Source organism: Carcharhinus amblyrhynchos, chromosome 24 (genome assembly GCF_965287045.1).
Source record: "Carcharhinus amblyrhynchos chromosome 24, sCarAmb.v2.hapA, whole genome shotgun sequence".
In the NCBI taxonomy this organism is placed as follows: Eukaryota; Metazoa; Chordata; class Chondrichthyes; order Carcharhiniformes; family Carcharhinidae; genus Carcharhinus; species Carcharhinus amblyrhynchos.
In genome coordinates, this window is record NC_137347.1 from 27,665,011 (window position 1) to 27,685,867 (window position 20,857).

At 42.9% G+C, this 20,857-nt stretch overlaps 1 protein-coding gene across 1 annotated transcript; it reads right to left on the bottom strand.

The window, feature by feature from the left end:
* Positions 1–809: 809 nt before the first annotated feature.
* On the bottom strand, positions 810–19,553 carry LOC145358035 (delta-type opioid receptor-like). The gene is made up of 3 exons (XM_080211742.1): positions 19,309–19,553; positions 4,967–5,322; positions 810–3,336 (listed from the first exon to the last, which is right to left on the bottom strand). The coding sequence occupies exons 1-3, from the start codon at positions 19,551–19,553 to the stop codon at positions 2,810–2,812; spliced, it is 1,128 nt and encodes a 375-aa protein (XP_080067868.1). The 3' UTR covers positions 810–2,809.
* Positions 19,554–20,857: the final 1,304 nt, after the last annotated feature.

Consider the following 20,857-nt stretch of genomic DNA (forward strand, 5'->3'; position numbering starts at 1 on the left):
AAAGCCCATCAGGACAGCACACGCAGCCATGGACACCAAGATCCATCAAGAGCAGTGGACCCTGGTAACTATTGAGGGGGTGGGGGGGTTGGTTGGTGGTGATTGGGGGAGGGGGGGGGGTGGTGGGGAGGTAGGGGAGGTGGCAGCAATTTCCTTAAGAGCTCTGACGATTTGTTGCCATAACATCAGCAGAATTTGATCCATTTGCCTAGTCTGGAGTTGTGTAAAAATTCTATCCATTTGTCTGGTCTGGAGTTGAGTTGTAAAAATTCTATCCATTTGTCTGGTCTGGAGTTGAGTTGTAAAAATTCTATCCATTTGTCTGGTCTGGAGTTGAGTTGGAAAACTTCATCCATTTGTCTGGTCTGGAGTTGAGTTGGAAAACTTCATCCATTTGTCTGGTCTGGAGTTGAGTTGGAAAACTTCATCCATTTGTCTGGTCTGGAGTTGAGTTGGAAAACTTCATCCATTTGTCTGGTCTGGAGTTGAGTTGGAAAACTTCATCTATTTCTCTGGTCTGGAGTTGAGTTAGAAAACTTCATCCATTTGTCTGGTCTGGAGTTTTGTTGGAAAATCAAGTGCCCATTTCAGATCTTTTCAATTTACCTCTTCCGCCATTGTTATCCATGGAAATAATAATCAGAAGAAGTGTAAAATGGGTGACATTTACCTTCTTGTCCAAAATTCAATATTATTACATCCCCCCTACTCATGTTTGAAAGAGGAGATAGACTCTGACAAAAGTTTTAAGTATTTTTATTCAATGATCTTTACTGTAGGTTGAAAGATGCTTAAAATAGCTGCTCTGTTACACAGTATAAGGGTATTCGGCACAGTGAAGATTAATGTGGCACTGGAAAACAGTACTGCCTACAGTGTGATGTAAAGGGTCACTTGATAAGGGACCTGGGTGAGTCTAACAGTATGTAGAGACCTGTGCAGATGTAAGCATGGAATTTGCAGATTGTCTTGGCTATACGTTATAGATGTAAATGGTTATGTGTTCATAGAATCCCTAGGAGGCCATTTGGCCCATCAACTCTGCACTGACCACAATCCCACCCAGGCCCTATTCCCAGAACCCCACATATTTACCCTATTAATTCCCTGACACGAGGGTCAATTTAGCATGGCCAATCAACCTAACCTGCACATCTTTGGACTGTGGGAGGAAACTGGAGCACCTGGAAGAAACCGATGCAGACACTGAGAGAACGTGCAAACTCCACACAAACAGTAACCCAAGGTCAGAATTGAGCCTGAATCCCTGGAGCTGTGAGATAACAGTGTTAACCACTGTGCCACTGTGTTATCAATAGACACTGCTGTTCATCTTTACAGGCCTCTGAGCCTCTTAGTGAGGCGCACTGAAAAAAAACCCTTACAACATCTTAGCGTGTAAAATTCAAATCCTTGCTTTCAAATCCCCCTTGTGCCCTTTGTAATCTTCTCCAGCCCTACACTCTCTGCACGCCGCATTCTAACCTCCTGCACATTCCCAACTTTCAGCATTTGTCTATTGGCAGTTTTGCTGCCTGCTTGTGAGCACTGGAACTCCTCTCTCCGCTTCTCCTCCCACTCCTCTTCTGAAAAGCCGGTTCAAAGCAGTTTCGTCCTGGTCACTGATCCTAATGTGTGTCTCGGTTTGTTTGACAATGTTTCTGTGAGGGTATCTTTGAATGGTTTACTATGTTCATATAAATGTAAGTTGTTGATGTACCATAGACTATTACAACGCAGAAGCAAGCTAAACATTCTTCCGGGAAGACCTGGCGATGGAAAGGGATAAAACTTCGTGGGAAAAAAATGTGGTCAACTTTTTAATCGATGCATTTTATAATGTCAGAAATACGATACAGTTAATACTTTAAAGCGGTAAATTCAGGCAAATATACAGCAATATAAAATATGAACCAATAAAGTCCTCTTTGACATCGGGGCAGCTATTGAATTTCGATCACCTTTTATGGCACCGGAATATCACAAGCCAGTTGCTCCCAGTCTCCCCTTCCTGCATTTGGTTTTGTTTTGAGGTGGGAGGGGCTGAGTGAGACTCTCTGCAATTCCAAGGAAACAATCCCATAATTTCCTCTCCCCAAAAGAAAAAATTGGTGAGAAAAGAGGAGAAAAAATTGAATCTGTTTCAAGAGGGTTAAACCTCTGCAACAACTCCACAATTTATCTACATAATTCTATACAGGCAATGCATTCCATCTGCATGTAGTGACCAGTGAAATAGGAGTTTCATCATTGCAGTATTGTAACCTAATGGCAAAGATTAGAAAACATTTAGCATCAAACAGCAAGGCACGTTGAACAGTTAGTTGATGGTGCCTGTGTTAAGTTTTTGTTTGATAATGGTTGTAAAATACCTTGGTATGTCTCATTATGTTAGAGACAATATAGAAATGCAAATTATTGTTATTTCTACAAGTCAAAAATCTTTGTGCCAAAGGCAATATGCATATATGCGTGTGTGTGTGTGTGTGTGTGTATTTTACATACATATGTGTGTTTTCTGATTTTAAAATAATTGATTCTTTTTTCTTATTCTGAACAATCAGTTTAAGTTTTTTTTTCTCTGTTCATAAATTGAAAGCTGACAGGATCACGGTGTGACCTCATGACTTAAATACCCCCGGAAAAGTGAGGTAAGTCAGTTCTTTTATCTTTGTAATTACAATCATGAAGAGCTTCTTTGAAGTCATTGGGTTTTATTTTAAAACTCAGTCGTGATTTGGGTTACTTCAGTATTCAGGTCCTGTCCTCTCCTATAGTGCGATCCCTTGCCGGGCCTGTCCACGCCTAGTCATACCGACTTGTTGACCATCTCAGAGGGGGTGCAGGCACAGACTGATTCCCTGGTGGACTTCCTGGCTTGGGTGAAGCTGTTCTGCTCCAGTCGGGAGCGCAGGGGTAGGCAGAACTCCCGGAAACAGCGCTTGAAGTTCTCATCCAGGAAGGCGTAGAGGACTGGATTGAGACAGCTGTTGGTGTAGCCCAGGGCAATGCAGAAATGCCAGCTGGCCGTCACCAAGGGGCTGGGGTGGATCTCCACCAGGGTCTTGACGATGACGAAGATGTGGATGGGCGTCCAGCAGATGATGAAGATGGCCACCACCACCAGGACCATTCGAGTGATCCTCCGCAGATTCCTATCCTTCTCCTTAGAGCCTGAAAGGAGCCGGACGTTTTTCAGGCGCAGAATCATCAGCCCGTAGCAGATGGTAATGACCAGGACTGGTATGACAAAGGCAAATATAAAGACACAGATTTTTGTTACATTATCCCAGTACCAGGCAGGGGCTGGAAACTGTATGGTGCACATCACATTACCTGGAAGGAAGGAAGGAGAAATACAAGTAAATAAGGTTTTTTAAAAAAAAAATCATTTTCAGAATGTGGGCATTGCTGGTAAAATCGGTATTTTTTGCCTCTTGCTCAGCCCATGAGAAGATAATGGTGGGAGTTCTGCCTGACAGCTGCTGTCCAGATGGTATAAGATACTCCCGCAGCATGGTTAGGGAGAGAATTTAACTCAACACTTACTTTCTTTAGAAATCATAGAAACCCTATAGTGTAGGAGGCCATTCAGCCCATCAAACCTACACCGACAACAATTCTGCCCAGGGGCTATCCCCGTAACCCCACATATTTACCCTGCTAATCCCTCTGACCTATGTATCCTGGGACACTAAGGATCAATTTGGTATAGCCAATGCGTCTAACCCATACATCTTTGGACTTTGTCAGAGTCCATTCCAAGATCCAAGTAGGAAAACACTCACGCAAATGAAGAGGCTAAACACACATTTGTATAGCATCTTTCACATTCCCTGGGTGTCACATAGCATTTAACTGCAAATGAACAATAGATTAGGCTGCTGAATAGATGGGCAGAGCGGTGGGTATCACAGGACCCGAGATTGTGCATACAGGCAAGCACCCCAACCACCCAATCGAAGGCCCCTACCAATATGGCAGTGGTTGGACTGTGAATGTAAATAAATCACCCATACTGTCTGGGCAAGTCACAGTTAAAATCCTCCAAACTGAGTTCAAACCAGCTCAAAATCCCTAGGTATGGAGATCATTGATACTAAGATACTATAAGAGAATTGAGAATGCTCTGTCTCGGGGAAGAGGATGACCTTGGTAAGGAACATTTTCATTTTCTGTTCCTCTGTAATTCTGAATCATGTGTATGATCCAGCTGGAAGCCATTCAGCCCAAAATACCTCTGCTGGCTCTTTGAAAAAGTTACCCAGTGAGTCACACTCCTCTTGGCCTTTCTCCCTAACCTTGTAAAATAATTTCCTTTCGAATTCTCTTATTACTGAATCTGCTTTCAGCACCCTTTTCAGGAATGCACTCCAGATCAGAACAACTTGCCGTGTGAAAAATACTGCTCCTCTACCCTCTCCTGGTTCTGCTGCTGGTTATCTTGAATCAATGTGTTCTGCCTGTGGAAACAACTTCTTCTTATTCATTTGCTTCAACCCCCCCACAATTCTGAATGTCTCCGTTAAATGTCCCCATGTCTCTGAGCTGAGGAGATCAGCCACTAATCGGGAATAATTGTTCTGCTTCAGTTCTCACTAATGTTCCTGCTGAGCTGTGTGCATGCGCAACCACATCGCAGTCTGGATGACACCATTCAGGTCTCCTGCTCCACGTTAAGTATGGCCACACAACTTCAAAGCACCATGCACAGAATGCACCATGCATTGAATGTATTCAAGAGGCGGCTAGATGTAGCACTTGGGGCAAATGGGATCCAAGGTTATGGGGAGAAAGCAGGATTAGGCTATTGAGTTGGACGATCAGCCATGATCATGATGAATTGTGGAGCAGGCTCAAAGGGCCAAATGGCCTCCTCCAGCTCCTATCTTCTATGTTTTTATTTAAAAGAAAGTCGGCTCTGTACAATTATAAGATTTTACAGGCAGAATTTATCATTGCTTACCTTTTTTGTTGAACTTGGTGACAGCCATGACCATGACAGGGACCCCGATGGCAGACGATAGCAGCCACACACAGACATTGACGATCTTTGCATTGGTGGGTGTGCGGAAATCGAGCGCCTTAACAGGGTGGCAGACGGCGATGTAACGATCGACGCTCATCATGGTGAGGGTGAAGATGCTGGTGAACATATTGTAGTAGTCAATCGATAGGACGGTTTTGCACAGCAGCTCTCCAAAAGGCCATGTATCCATCAAATATTTGGCGCTCTGGAATGGCAATGTACTTGTGGCTAGTGCATCTGCCAGAGCAAGGTTGAAGATATAAATGTTTGTGGCTGTCTTCATTTTTGTGTACCTGGGTAAGGAAAAGGAACAAGTAGAAGCATAGTGTTACTGCTGGGGTAATCAGTGAATGAAATAGTTGCTTCATCCCCCCACAATCGCTGACATTTGTAGTGATGGATTTCCATAGGTGCAGGCAGAGTCTGATACTGTGCCCAAGGAAACCATTCCTCATGAGCCAGGCTATTCAGCACTGGAAGGCATCACTGCTCAGTCTCTACCTGTTCCCATCTAGACACCCATGAACAAAATCTTGGCTGGTGCAGTCACTTGATGACAATTAGGAGATTAAACTGTGGTTGCTTCTTGTCCTGCCTACTGACCGTTGTGATACCCCAAGCTGTCATTTGTTGCCAGCAGTGCTGAGGTCAGTCAACTCATTGTAGAACAGGGATTACAGTTGGTCTGCACTACTCAGTGAAGTTATCACAAATTCAAGACGTCTCAAAGCACTTTACAACTGGGTAGTCATCGTTGTAATGTAGGAAAAGTGGCAGCCAATTTGCTCACAACACAATGCGATAACGATCAGATAATATTTCAGTGAAGTTGGTTGAGGGATAAGTTTAGCCCCAGCACACAAGGGGAAACTCTCTTGCTCTTCTTTGAGCAGTGCCATGGGATCTTCCTCTGCCACCGGAGGCAGCAGAAAGGGTCTCACTTTAACATCTCATCCGGAAGATGAAAGACTGGGACTGTCAGCCAAGATCTTATGCTCAGGTCTCTGAACAGGGACGTGAACCCACAATCTTCTGACTCAGCTGGCTGTCAGTAGGGGAAGCTCTGAACCTGATCTCTAGTGTGTTAGTTAGGTGTAATTGCATTTACTGGGAAATGTGTACTTGGTGACTGCATTGCTGCTGGAGCATAGACAGTTTTGCTTGACTGGTCTATCCCATGTTAATTGCAGCTCAACACAGCCAGAGATTTTTTTGGTACTTGGAGGCACAGTTTCATAGCCTCTGCGGTTCAGAAACCAGGAAATGGGAACATTATTGAGTTAAATCTGCTCTTTGTTTTGTCCAGGTAATTGTGCTTTGCTGTTCCTGTACCCCAACTTAACGCACGTCAATGCCTTGACTGTGTCAGTGGAGGATCGATTGGAATTGAGATACCACCAGCTGGCTGCACATTTGCATGGTCTCTGCCTGAAAAGTTTCCAAAATCTTATCCCGTATGTATGTATTTTTTAGTGTATTGGCTATATGTTTTGTTCCCCATTCTGTTGTGATATTTTAATGCAACCATTCAATCACTTTAGAATCATAGAATCCTACAGTGCAGAAGGAGGCCATTTGGCCCATCGAGTCTGCACTGATCACAATCCCACCCAGGTCCTATCCCATAACTCCATGCATTTACCATAGCTAGTGCCTTTGACACTAAGGGGCAATTTACCATGGCTAATTCACCTAACCTGCACATCTTTGGACTGTGGGAGGAAACGGGAGCACCTGGAGGAACTCCACACAAGCACGGGGAGAACAGTCACCCAAGGCCAGAGTCGAACCTGGGTCCATGGCGCTGTGAAACAACAGGGCTAATTACTGTGACAGCATGTCGCCTTTAGAATAGAACAGACAGGAGCACATTAAGCAGAGCATTTAAACAATTTCAGGAGAGTGTGTTCTGCCACCACTGGGTGGATTGGTAATTAGAGGATACAGATTTGAGATAATTAACACACGAACCAGAGAAAAGTGCATTTTGTTTTCAATACAACAAATCCCACTGGATCATTTACAACCACCCAGAAAGATTTACAATTAACGTGATTTAATATTTTCATCTGAAAGCTGGCACCAATGACAGTGGACCACTCCCTCAGTGCTGCACTGTAGGGTCAGCCTAGATTAAGTCTCTGGCATGGGAATCGAACTCCCCCAACCTTCTGACTGAAAAGGTGAGAACGGTACTCGCTGTTTGCTCTGTGCCATTGAGCAGGGTTGTAAGTTTCACGCTGAGGAATCGGAACTTGTGATGTGCCCTTGTAAAATCATTGATGCTTATTGAAACGATTAATCTCAGGATAAAACATAAGTATGTATTAAAACAATCTGCAAAGCAGCTTTAAAAATCCCCGTGCTTTGCTAGATTGCAGTAATAAAAATGTGTAGCCGACTGCAAAATCAAATAAAACAATGAACTGATTATAAACTGCTTTGAATGGCTGGATGCCAGTGTTTATAGTGTAATAAGATGAGTTGCCACTGTGTCATAAATTGCCCTCTACATTTTACAGTTACCATGGGGTGACTTGACAATCTGTTGGGAGATGGAAGCTGTAGCTAATGTGAGCATTATTACAACAGACCATGGAACTGTCATGTCCCATGCCCCAACCCGAATACTTAAGATGGAATTTTCTGTCTACCTACCCTGACCTTGTTCCTATCAACACAATGGCTTTTAGATTTCCAGTTGTTTAGGGCGGGAGGTGGGGAGGCAGGGGGAAGGGCCGATGCTATTGATTTTCTTTGAGTTTGAAGTTGATAGTGAGAGGTCGAGGAGGCTGATAAAGGCTTTAGGTGTTTCGTTTGTCAACAATCGCACACTGAAGAATTTTGGAAGTAGTGGAAGGTTTCATTGGATGTTTACAAGTTGGACAGGTGTGATATTGGGACTTTTTTCTCTGGAGCGTAGAAGGCTGAGGGGTGATCTTATAGAGGCCTATAAAATAATGAGGGGGACAGATCAGCTAGATAGTCAATATCTTTTCCAAAGACAGGGGAGTCTAAAACTAGAGGGCAGAGGTTTAAGGTGAGAGGGGAGAGATACAAAAGTGGGGCAATTTTTTCACAAAGGTGGTGAGTGTCTGGAATGAGCTGTCAGAGGTAGTAGTAGAGGTAGGTACAATTTTAAAAAAGTTTAGACAGTTACATTGGTAAGATAGGTACAGAGCAATATGGGCCAAATGCGGGCAATTGGGACTAGCTTTGTGGTTAAAAACAAAGGGGCGGTATGGACAATTTGGGCTGAAGGGCCCGTTTCCATGTTGTAAACCTCTATGATTCTATGATATGAACACTCCTGCTAAGACCATAATGAGCCTTATACTGGCTCTTCTTGATGGCAGGACAATTTTATGGGCTCCTGGAACCTACGCGTGGAGGTGGGAGAGTCACCTGGAGGTCAACCCAAAATTCAGAGTTGAGGCTCCGGTATCCACTAACTGGGGTTATGTGGAATAGGATTCAAACCCTGCACTTCCTGATTTTGAGGTGAAAATGGCTACCACTGACAATGAAGATATAAAAGTAATGACAATGCTACCATGCCAGTCCATTAATTAACTTGCGAATCCCTGCACCGTTTCCAGAGTGAAATCAACAACAAACTGGAGGAGATGAAAGGGTTGCAAAGGGAAGGACGAGTTAAAATAGGAGATGGTGCAATGAAGTTTGATGTCAATGCAGTTCTTTGGTGCATTATTCAATGCTGAGATGATGCAGAGGAAAGCATGGTGTACTCTCCTGTGGGTTGCATAAATCAATGACTCAATCCTTCTCCACTCCTGTGCGCACACAGCGCTGGGAGCCAAGAACAAAGAGAACCTTCAATTATTTTTGTGAAAAGGTTGCAATAAATTCACCCACACATTAAAAATTTGGCAAGTATTGGAATCTTACTTCCTTTCCCAGATTTCTTATTAGATCGTTGCATTTTATTTCACTGGTTGGTCACCACCATTCTGTGCATGATTCAAATGATGTTAGTTTTCACCACATCATTAAACACCGACTAGCCATTATCCAGCATTTTCTTTATTTCCTCTAGTGATGAAACAATGCTGGGTTATTTCCCCCAGCTCACATCACTTGGATCCCCAAGCAGCTGTTTGTCTTAATTCTACTTGGACATATATTCGCAAGACATCTGGACCAGAGTTTCTGCTGAAATTCTTCTTCCTTGCCGTTGGCAGAGATTCACTGCCCACCTGTAGCATCTGAAGATCTGCTTCTTATTAAATGCACTCTGGGGTTGATGCCTCCCCGTTGTGCTGATTGAATATATATTAACAGCAAACAGCTTGGAAACAGACAAAACTTTTGTGCTTGAGGGTTGTGGTGCAGACTCAGTGGCAGAAATTTATCTGCAGGTTTCATTACTATCTAACCGAATAATATTAACCACGCTTAATGTCTATGAGGCAGAACACAGTTGTCATTCCCATTATTTATTATGGTAATTTCAACTGTGCAAACAGCACTGCCTGAAAGCACATTGTCACTCTTGAAAGACTTCCATTTTTATAACATCTTTCATCCTTTCCTGATACATTACAGCTAGGTATGACTCCTGCTCTGACCAAGACCACAAGAAGCTACAAAGGGTTGTGAATGTAGCCCAATCTATCACGCAAACCAACCTTCCATCCATTGGTCCTTCTATACTTCCTGCTGTCTCGGAAAAGCAGCCAGCGTAATCAAGCACTCTGTGCACCCCCGGCTTACTCTCTTCTACCTTCTTCCATCGGGAAAAAGATACAGAAGTCTGAGATCACGTACCAGCTGATTCAAGAACAGCTTCTTCCCTGCTGCCATCAGACTTTTGAATAGATCTACCATACATTAAGTTGATCTTTCTCTACACCCTAACTGTCTGTAACTGCAACATTATATTCTGCACTCTCTCCTTTCCCTCTCCCCTATGCAGTCTACAGATGGTATCTTTTGTCTGTATAGCATGCAAGAAACAATACTTTTCACTGTATCCCAATACGTGACAATAATAAATCAAATCAAAATAGAGTAGAATTGGATCGCGAATACTTTGAGGCATACACGGAACAACATTGCATGGTAAACTTTCACAGAACCCACAAGAAAAAAGAAAGCAAGATAGACCAAGAAACACGTGGAGGTGGGATGCAGAAAAGGAGACAAGAGCCCAGGATTATACATGGCAATGACTGGAGAGGTTATTCAAAATAGGATTGGATGGAGAGTATTTGTTCATGGCCTATATTCTGTCAAGGAGCAAAAAGGCTAAGACGAAGAAGACAACCTCACATCCAAACCAATTTACAAGCAGTGAAGGACTTTTGAAGCATGGTCACTGTTGTAATGCAAGAAACGCCGCAATGAATTTGTGCAGCACTCAAAAAGCAACCGATTAAATTACCAGATGATCTGCTTTCTTTGGTAATGTTGTTTAAAGGCTAAGTGTTAGTCAAAATATTGGGAAGAACTCCCCTGCTCCTCTTCGAAATAGTGCTATGGAATTTCTTTTTAATATCCACCTGAGAGAGCAGACAAGGACCTCACTCTGATATCTGAAAAACGGCACCTCCATCATTGTAGCACTCCCCTGGTACTGCACTGAAGAGTGCCAGCCTGGATTCCCTTGCTCAAGTCATTGGACTCACATTTGAATTGTCTTGGAACTCACAACCTTTTGATGCAGTGAAGTGAATGCTACTCACTGAGTCACAGTTGGTGTGAGTTGGTAAATGTGGCTTTTTCCCCAACTGCTTGGAGATGTACATAATTACTGTACAAGCGACATTACACTTGGCATCAAACCTGCTAGGAATAGTGACCAATGCCTATCTGAGATTTTGCAAGATAGGATTCCACAGCTCAGTACACAGTGCATGATTGACATAAAACACTGAATAACATGACTAGATCAACACTGACTTTTTATTCCCGGGCCAGAAATTAAAGCCAGATTGGCAAGTTGAAAATCTTTTCTATCTGTGAGTGTCCTCTGTTAATAAAGGTGTAATCCAGTTCCTAGTAAACATCAGACTACAGCACAAGCAGCGTTTCCAGTTGGCATTCTTACTCAAAAGGGGCTAGTGAAGGAAATGTATAAATATCTCATTTGTGCTTTGAAGTCTTTATTGGGGAACAATGTAGAAAACTTTACGTTATATTTGACAATGCTATTCTTGCCTGGAGACTCTTGACTCCAGAAACAGGTGCCATAAAATGAAATATTCAAATTCCACCAGGTGTATGTCTACTGCTTTGATGAAAATAAAATACTTAAGGAACGGAAGAATATAAGGAGAGGAGTAGACCATTCTACCCCTCAAGCCTGTTTTGCATTTCAATCAGATCATGGTTTTTCTGTACCAGAATTCAATTTACTCACCTTTGATCCAAACATATAGATACTCTTACCAAAAAATAGTTAGATTTTTACCTGAATACAATGCTAATATTGAGGGCGAACAAAACTATTTTTGAGATCTGGTTACAGGCTTCTCTATAAATCAATAAATATCACAGGCAGGCGGCAGACTATATGGTCATCAGAGAGAAAATGCTGCTTGAATTTGTGAGCTGCCACAGCCAGGAGTGGGAGGGAGGTGAAACTCTAGTTGAAGGGATGCATCCTACAGCCAAGTAAGGATTTCAGGAGATACATTCTAGCATGACCAGGGAGATGAAAAATATTCAGAACAGGTTTCACTGCTGGTGGTGGATTTAAGGAGTTCTGAAAAAGTGCCAGGAAGTAACTTAAATTTACCATCCAGTGTTGGAAGCTGCGAGTAACTCTGGATTGTTTGCTAAAAGTGCTGCAATTCCATGAAGAGGGCTACAGGTGATAAGTATATAAGCTGAATGTAACTTTCTGTAGATTAAAATATAAGTTGCCTACAAAAATAAAATTGCATTTCATCAAAAGTGCTTTTAGTCTTTTGTTACAATAGTTTTAAAATGTGATGTCTTGACATGTCATTCTTTCAGCTATCAACTGAAAATTCAAATTTTTTTGGAAGGTTGTCAATCACGACGAAGATTGTAACAATATTGATAGCCCATTGATACTGAGGAAGTTCTAAAGGGAGTAAGGTAGCAGCAATGCCACACTGGTGTGACTGCACCCAGCAAGTGTTGGAGGTGATTGGGAAAAGGGAAGGAGAGCAGAGAAACTTGTGGATGCAAACTACTCGTCCTCAAAAAATAATGCGGCCAGCCGTTCTCATCTCCCTGTAGCAAAAGCAAAAGACTGCGATTGCTGGAAACCTGGAGTAAATATGCTGGAAATGCTCAGCAGGTCTGGCAGCATCTTTGGATAAAGGAACCAGGCCATTGACCTGAAAGTAACACTTGATGACAGGCCATCAGCTTGAAGCATTAACTCTGATTCTTCCTCCACAGGCGCTGCCTGACCTGCTGAGCCTTTCCAGTGTTTTCTGTTAATATTCCTTGTTCTGTCTTTCAACGTTTGTTGTGATTGTTTTAAACCTTCCAAAGCATTAGAATGATAGAGATATATCATGTCATCCAAAACTTCAATTCTAATATGCTTTTGTGTCTTCATTCCTAGCTTTTCAATAAATGTTTTTGTTTGAAATGAATAGCTTTTGTTGAAAATTGCCTTTGATTTAAATATGAAAGATGAAATTTAGAAACGTCTAGCCACAAATGCACTCAAATGCCTGGATTAAAGTGAAGCAATTTGTTTCTGACAGTGTTGGATCCCCAGAGAGTTTCTGAGTGTGTACAGTTACAACCTTATGGACTGCAGACATGAGATAATGTCTAATTGAAATTCAAAACACCAATATAAAGATCGCTGGGTTATATCAATACTTTTTGAAATGAATGGTTTGTAAAAGGCTCTTTAATTTGGCTGGTCAAATGTCATGACAGCAGATAAAATACAGGCGGATCAGTGGGAGCATCCTCTGAGAATGCAATATTGGACAATTGCCACTGCTGACTACATACAATGCCATTCAACCCATTAATATTCTCAATGTCAGTGCAGAAATCATGATTGAGGATGTCAAGTCATTTAGAATATCAATTTATTCAATGGTAGTTATCCCTTTCCTTTGTCCTGAATCAATTGTTAATTTGAGTCGAGAGCTGATATGATGCAGAAGATGACTGTTAGTGCATTGAGATTTTCACTCATCCTGGTGCTCAATCAAACATATATATTTAAAACGTAGCTGCACCTCATTGGCTGTAAAATACTTTGTCTTGAAATCATGAAAATGCTATACAAGTGCAAATGTTTTTGTTCTTTGCCTCTCTTTCCTTGTTGCAATTAAGCAAATCCCAGTTTTGTCTCCATTCCTATTGCGCAGACTTAATTGCGACAGACTGTTGCTGTGTGCCTCAACGCTCATCACCACTGGCAAAAGAAACAGAACTTGATCATTCCTGGTCAGCTGCCTTGGTCGTCTGGTGAGTGAGTACGCTGTCCAATTTAAAACTGAAAGATTTGAAGGACTGATTCCTAGCTGGTCTTGCATTAGCTCTCAACTTTTACAGCATGCTGTGCCACTTACAAGAGCCATCAACATGTTTTGGGCAAAGTCAGACAGTGGGCTCATGCTCCAGATTGCAATCCATTGACTACAACTACAAAAGGTCTGAGTGTAGAGAGAGGTCTGCTTAGGAGAAGATCAGCCTCAGTTTTGATGATGGTGGAATAGTCTGCCAACACATGGAGCTAAGATATTTCACTTGGCCATTTGAACAAGATACTCGATAGTGACAGACGCCCATGGAATCAGAGAAGTGAGAATCATTTTCAGGAGAGGGAGGAAGTTGGAAAAAAAGAATTGGATTGAAAACATTTTTTGTACATTGTATTCTGTCTCAGAAAGGTTGTTCCTATTTGGCTAACACATTGTTGTTGAGAAATTTAAGTGTTAGGAAATAGAAGTCATTTTATCTCCCCTTATATTAACCGCGAATATGTAAGATAGTGGTCAGATTTCTTGTTGTATGATTGGTGTCAGCCAAGGTTTTTAATCAATATCCACGTGTGTTTAATATTATTTTGCTGTGACTCCATCAATACTTCACACCCTTGTTACTGTACCTACAAATCTCATAGTTATTTATGTCATTCTATGTTTCTTCATAAGGAAACAAACTCAGGAAAAAAAAAACACAAGTCATTCTGTGCCAGCTTGCCTCAAATGAGAGCACCCTTGCTTCTCATTCACATGGCTAAGTTACATGCCAGAACATGAGGACACACCCGAGACATTCCAATGCAATGTCAAAGATGTCTTCTTTCAAATGAGACATTAAACCAAGCCTGCTTATTCAGGCAGACACAAAAGCTTCCACGACACTATGCAAAGAGTAATGAGTTTCCTCAGTTGACCTGGACAACATTTCTCCCTTGGGCATAACCACCAAAATCGTTTATTGTTATTGATCTAATTTATTGCTTATGTTGCTTGCTGTGCAAAGGTTACCTGTTGTAACCCAGCAGCTACATTTCATAGGCAGTCCTAGAGGCAGAAGGACCAATTTAATCTTGTTCACATTCAACTACCACTGGGCATGGTAGTAATGGAGTTATTGGCTAATCAAAGTAATCAATTTCTATCAATTAGGTTATAGCAGACATGAGGAAAACCCCACTGGTGAAGAGTTTTAAGACCCATAGGTCCATTAATACCTGTTCCCCCCAACACAAAAGAAGTGACTTTCAAATTAACTGATTCAGTTGCACCTTGGTACATCCAGAGGAAAATATGTTAGAGAAAATATTGTTCAATTTGTTTTAAATGTCTGTATTTATTACAAGGGCTAACACACAGGGACGTTGGAACCATGTCTCACTAGTTCAATTGTGGTTTATAGACATGCACACACTGTGAAACACTCTGAAATGCCAAATTGTGGTTCTGTTTATAATAAGATGGTGTTCACCAAGCCACAGTGGAAGTTGTTTAGAAATGGTTTGTATTTACATAGCATCTCCCACAATATCAGGACATGCCAAAGTGTTTGCTAGCCAATGAAATACATTTGCAGCTTAGCCACTTGTAATGTGCATAATAAAGTAGCCAACTTGTGCTCAGCAAGTCGCTACAAACGGTAACAGCTTTGTAAATATCAGATAATAGTTTTGTTGTCATGTTGGTGGAGTAAATAACGATCTAGGAGGAAACCGCCCCACCGCCCCTCCCCCCTCCCCCACCCCCTGGCTCTTCTCTGAAATAATACCGTGGGTCTTCCCTGAGATTGATGGTCGGAGTTTTATTTTAATGCCACAGCCACATCAATGAGTGGCACGGTGGCACAGTAGTTTGCACTGCTGTCTCACAGCACTAAGGATCTGGATTTGATTCCTGGCTTGGGTCACTGTCTATGTGGAGTCTGCATTTTCTCCCTCTATCTGCATGGTTTCCTCTGAGTGCTCTGGTTTCCTCCATAGTCTGAACAACATGCTGGAAAGGTGCATTGACCATGCTAAATTCTCCCTCAGTGTACCCGAACAGGTGTTGGATCTGGTGATTAGGGGATTTTCACAGAAACCTAATTGCGGTGTTAATGTAAACCTACTTGTGATGCTAATAAGTTTAAACAAAAGATAACAATGTATCACTCCTTCAGTGCTGTGCATCAAATTATCAGACTGGATTGTGTGCTTGAATCTCTGGAATGGGACCTGCACCCACGATCCGCTCATTGGGGTCAATTGGCTCAGTTGGCTGGATGGCTGGTTTGTGATGCAAAACCACACCATCAATTCCCGTACTAACTGAGGTTATTCATGAAAGTCTGCTTTCTCAATCTTATTCTTCACCTAAGGTGTGGTGACCCTCAGGTTAAATCACCACCAGTCAACTCTCCCCTCAAAGAGGACAGTAGCCTGTGGTCATTTGGGACTATGGCAGCTTTATTACTCATGTAGAAGTGAGCATGCCTCCAACTAAGCCATGAATGATACCTGGACATTAAAGGGGATGGAAGCTTGTGCAGTGGCACAGTGGTTATCACTTCTCCCTCACAGCGCTAGGGAACCAGATTCAATTCCTGGCTTGGATGACTGTGTGGAGTTTGCACATTCTCCCCATGTCTGCATGGGTTTCCTGCCCGTGCTCTGATTTCCTCCCACAATCCAGAGATGTGCAGGCTAGGTGGATTGGCCATGCTAAATTATCCTTTAGTGTCCCACGATGTGTCCGTTAGGTGGATTAACCATGGTAAATGTGTGGGGTATGGGATAGGGTGGGGGAGAGAATCTGGGTAAGATACAGTTAGAGAGTTGGTGGATGGGCCGAATGGCCGCCTTCTGCTCTGTAGGGATTCTATGATTACTAATCGTTGCACCTGTTAACACCAGTGTTCCCAGGTTCATTGCCAGAAATGTTCTCAAATGCAGATGTCCTGACATGAACATTTGGGAGTTAAGCAAAGACTGGGTGCAACACAACAAATCCAAGCAAAGCCTGAAAGGGAATGACAGATGGTTCAGGAGACCTTAGAGCAGGACTGGGTAACACCTGAAAGTTTAACTCGGGAGTTTATGATTGCAAGCTGTTGCAGGCTTCATTCAGATAACTTCTTTGACATTTCCTTGCCCTTCTGCCTATCAGAATTCGACACCCGAAGGAAATGGGCGATCTGTTGTTGATATTTTATGAAAAGTTGCAGCTAAATCCTAATGTTTTTGGATCACAGTCGCACTGGTTTAATACCTCGTTAGAGGAGGGATGCGATTTTAAACGGGTTTTAAACGTAGATCGATAATCCAGGGGTATTCTAAAGAAACTCGGGCGGAACAAAATCCATCTTTGCCCTGCAGTTCTTGATCTGAGCTGCAGGCGGTGCCGTTGCCACGATTGTTCACACACCCGTCCATTTGCAAAATCAATCCACCTTTTGTACACAGGGAAACTGTCAAATGATCCTTGCGTTCCTGGATCGACAGCCGAGCAACCTTAGAAGATATTGGAATTGTGATCTGGGCGTTCTGCTAGCTTTGTCCTTGGCGTCAAAACTGGGACTCAGAAGCACTTCTCATATCTAGCTCGTTAGCAAATGAACTGCCAGCGAGGGAGAAATACTTGCAGCAATTGTAAACTCTACATTATTCAAGTATATCTGTGCAGATAACTGACTGTCGTATCAGTTACTAAACTGAGATTCCAGTTAAGTTGCACGATGCATTTAAATTATATTTAATCTCAAATCACAACGCAGCGACTTCAACTGATGCGAAGTACCGAAATGTTACTCTATAAAGATGTTCAGATGTTGAATGGCGACGAGTTGGCTCCCGTAGCTGTTTGTGTTTGCAGTTTTTATATTTGAAAATGTTCTGTGTTAACGGTTGTCCAGAGCTAATCTGTGTGTTCTGTCCGACGGTCTGTATTGCCATGTGTTTGGAGAGTGGGGGCGGGCATTTTCATGCATTTGTTTGTTTGAATCGTTGTCTTTGTGTGGTGTGTTTGTGGGAATGGATACGTTTGCGGATGTGTTTGTATGACTGTATTTAAGCGTGTTCTTGTGTGTTTGTGCGTATATTTAATATGTGTGCTAGTGGCTAAGTTTTTGTATGTGCGTGTCAATGCATAGGCTTGTGTGTGTTTTAATGGGTAAATTTGTCTGTATGTCAATGGATGGGTGTTTGTGTAAATGGGTAAGTGTGTGTATTCGTGGATAAGTTTCTTAGTGGTGGCAGTGTGGCACAGTGGTTAGCACCGCTGCCTCACAGCGTCAGGCCCCGGGCTGTGTGGAGTTTACACATTCTCCCAGTGTCTGTGTGGGTTTCTTCCGGGTGCTCCGGTTTTCTCCCACAGTCCAAAGATGTGCAGGTTAGGTGGATTGGCTATGCTAAATTGCCCCTAATGTCAGGCGGATTAGTAGGGTTAATATGTGGGGATATGGGATAGGGTCAGGATGGGATTGTGGTCGGTGCAGGCTCGATGGGTCGAATGCCTTCCTTCTGCACTGTAGGAATTCTATGATTCTAGTGGGTAAGCTTGTGTGCGTTAATGGATAAGTTTGCGTGTGTTAGTGGGTAATTTTGCGTGTGTGATGATGGATATGTAAATATGTCTAGGATAAATGTTTGTGTGAATACTTGCTGGATGTGGGTTTAGCTATATATATATTTGGACTTATGTGCAGACTGGTAAGTTTCTTGCTGCAATGTGTTTTATTGTCACTGAATGTCTTGTTCTGAACCTGTGTTTTATTCTACCTGCCGAAGAGTTCGCTCTAGACATTGCTGTATCGTCAGCACGGCAAGGTTACAGCTATAGCCAGATAGATTAGATCCCCAAACACTCTCACTGAGTGGAGGGAATTATGGAGGTGTTTCAGATGCGTTGGCTGAATTGTGACAACTCCCAAGCTGATCTCGAACTGAAAGCACCATCTCCAAAAGCAAACCTCAAACCTATAACGTTCCCGCGGGGGAATAAAAAACGGATTTAGCGAAGAAAATACCGCTTCAATTATTTGGTAATGTTAAGTGGAGCACTGACAGGGGCCGGCTGTGTGTCAAAACCCTGCCAGCTGTTCTGACGCTGGGAAATCCATCCCTTTTGACTGTGGAGATAGGTCGGTGCTGAGTATATGGGACGGTCCCACAGGCTAATTTCTGCTAAAAGGGGAACGATATACTGAAAAGGAAAACAACTTAAAAAAGAAATCCCATAGATCTTCTCACTTAAATTTGAATAAAAGTCGTGCCTGTTCCATTGAGTAGTTTTGGGGGCGGATTCCGGATCGCAGGAATCTGGGGGAGACGAGAGATAGGGACATGAAGTTGAAGGAATGCAGTTCGGATGGCAACATTAAAAAAAAACGAAGCTAAAACTTTCTAACGTGACAATTTCAGCCACCTCGTCGATTCCATGACCAGCATATTAAAAAAAGATTTAATTTCTTATGTTTTACTTCAGGCTTGTTGCTTTTGCTTTCTAAACAAAAGGGAGTATTCAATGATTTTAAATGTTAGAAGGTTTGTCTTAGATTCCTACAGACATCATTGCGTGCCTAGCGACAGCCGGCAAAGTTGAGACGAGAGAAAATTGAGAGGGTGGGAACAGACTGGGAAGTAAAAAAAGGAGGGGGTGGGGGGTGGGCAAGAATGGTTCATCACTCAAAGTATTACAGGGTAAACTTTCTCTTTGTTGGGTGGGTGGGGTAAGCTTTGCTGAAACAGACTCGCTCAGTGTGGGCGCTCTATTTTAAATCGTCTTTCCCTATTCCACCCCCCCCCCCCACCCTGGTTACTGAATCTCTGGAGCAAAAAGGGAATTGCTTCCTACCTGACAATGCCGTACATGACCAAGAAATTGCCAATCAAGCCGACCACACACACCACCGAGTAGAGAGCTGTGATGGCGATGGCGATGATCGTAGACGTGGTGCTCTTGGCTGGTTCCAGCTCCGTGCTGATATTCAGGCTCCCGTTTTGACCAAAAGTGGCGTTAAACGCCAGACCCCAGTACAGTTCAGCACCGTTGGCGTTGGACAGCTCCCTTTCAGCACTCGAGGTGGTGGATAGCTCCATTGCTCTTTCTCTCTCGCTTTCTCTCTTTCTCTCTTTCTTTCCCCCTCCCCCGCCAGCAGAAGGGGGTGTGAAACAAAGTCCAAATGCAACTTCAAGATTGGATTTCCTCTCCCCTCCTCTCCTCGCTCCCCCTACCAGCAGGGTCAGAGCGCCTCCTTAAACTTGCAGCTACTAATTCCACTGCCCCGGTTGGAATGCACTCTGTACTCCAGTGCACCCCAGATAACAGTGAAGGAATAAAGCGTGGCGTCTCTGCTCGCTGGGATGGGGATCAGGGACTTTACAGCTTCTCACTCGCAACTCGTGTGATTTCTTATAAAAAGTGACACCTCCACCGACGTCAAAGCCACGTGCTCGCCTTGACCTTGCTGTCAATCAAGGCTGCAAAAAAAAATTAACCAACACTTTACAGCCCACTAACTTGCAATCAGAGTACAACACGTTCTCTCTCTCTCTCTCCAGATAGGTCCTATATAATGAGAAGATCGAAAAGACAAAACACAATTTCAAATTTAAGACTGAGGTGCGAGGAGAGGAAGCACGGCATTGATTTAACAGAACGAAGGATTAGGAGATTTCAGTGGCTTCGTTTCTCATGCTGAGTCTCACCACTTTATAGATCAATTGGACGAGATCCTAGGCACCATTTGGTATTAATTTTGGGGACACTGAATTTTAAGGATGGGTGAGATATCGATTTGTATAAATAACCCCTGCTTTCGGAAGTGTGTATTACTTTTTAACACACTTCCTAAATGTCCTCTTTCTTCCTCCCAGTCAGTTTTGTCTCATGTTTTAATCACAGAATCTGACAGCAGAGATGGATCTATTTGTACCTGTGCCGGATTTTGGAAAGAGCTGTTTAATTATCTCACCCTCCAGGCCTCCCGACCTCAGCACCTCCAGTTCTATGTCTTGCCTGTGTTGCCCCCTGTCTCTCTCTCTCTCTCTATCCGCCACTCCCTCCATCCTGTTTCTACATGGTCTCACAATCTGATTCCGCCTCCAATATCTCTTTAAACAGCAAAACTGTGGACGGTAACTAAGCTCTTAATTTCTCTTTCCCTGTCTCGTTAACCTCCCCCCAGCAAAAATAAATTGGTCTGCAAAACAAAATAATTACCACCACCACAATAAGAAAAATTAGAAACGAGATCAAGCAGCTCTACAGATGGATAGAACAGAATCATGTAATCCCCACAGGGCAGAAGGAGGCCATTCGGCCCATCGAGTTTACAGGGACAGCAATCCCACCAGGCGTTATCCCCGCAACCCCATGCATTTATTCCACTAATCCTTCTGAC

Coding starts and splice junctions, on each gene's coding strand:
- LOC145358035 (XM_080211742.1), bottom strand. CDS start 19,553: ATGGAGCTATCCACCACCTCGAGTGCTGAAAGGGAGCTGTCCAACGCC. Junction 5,323..19,308: donor GTCATGTACGGCATTGTCAG/GTAGGAAGCAAT, acceptor TTCCTTACCCAG/GTACACAAAAATGAAGACAG. Junction 3,337..4,966: donor CACCAAGTTCAACAAAAAAG/GTAAGCAATGAT, acceptor CCTTCCTTCCAG/GTAATGTGATGTGCACCATA.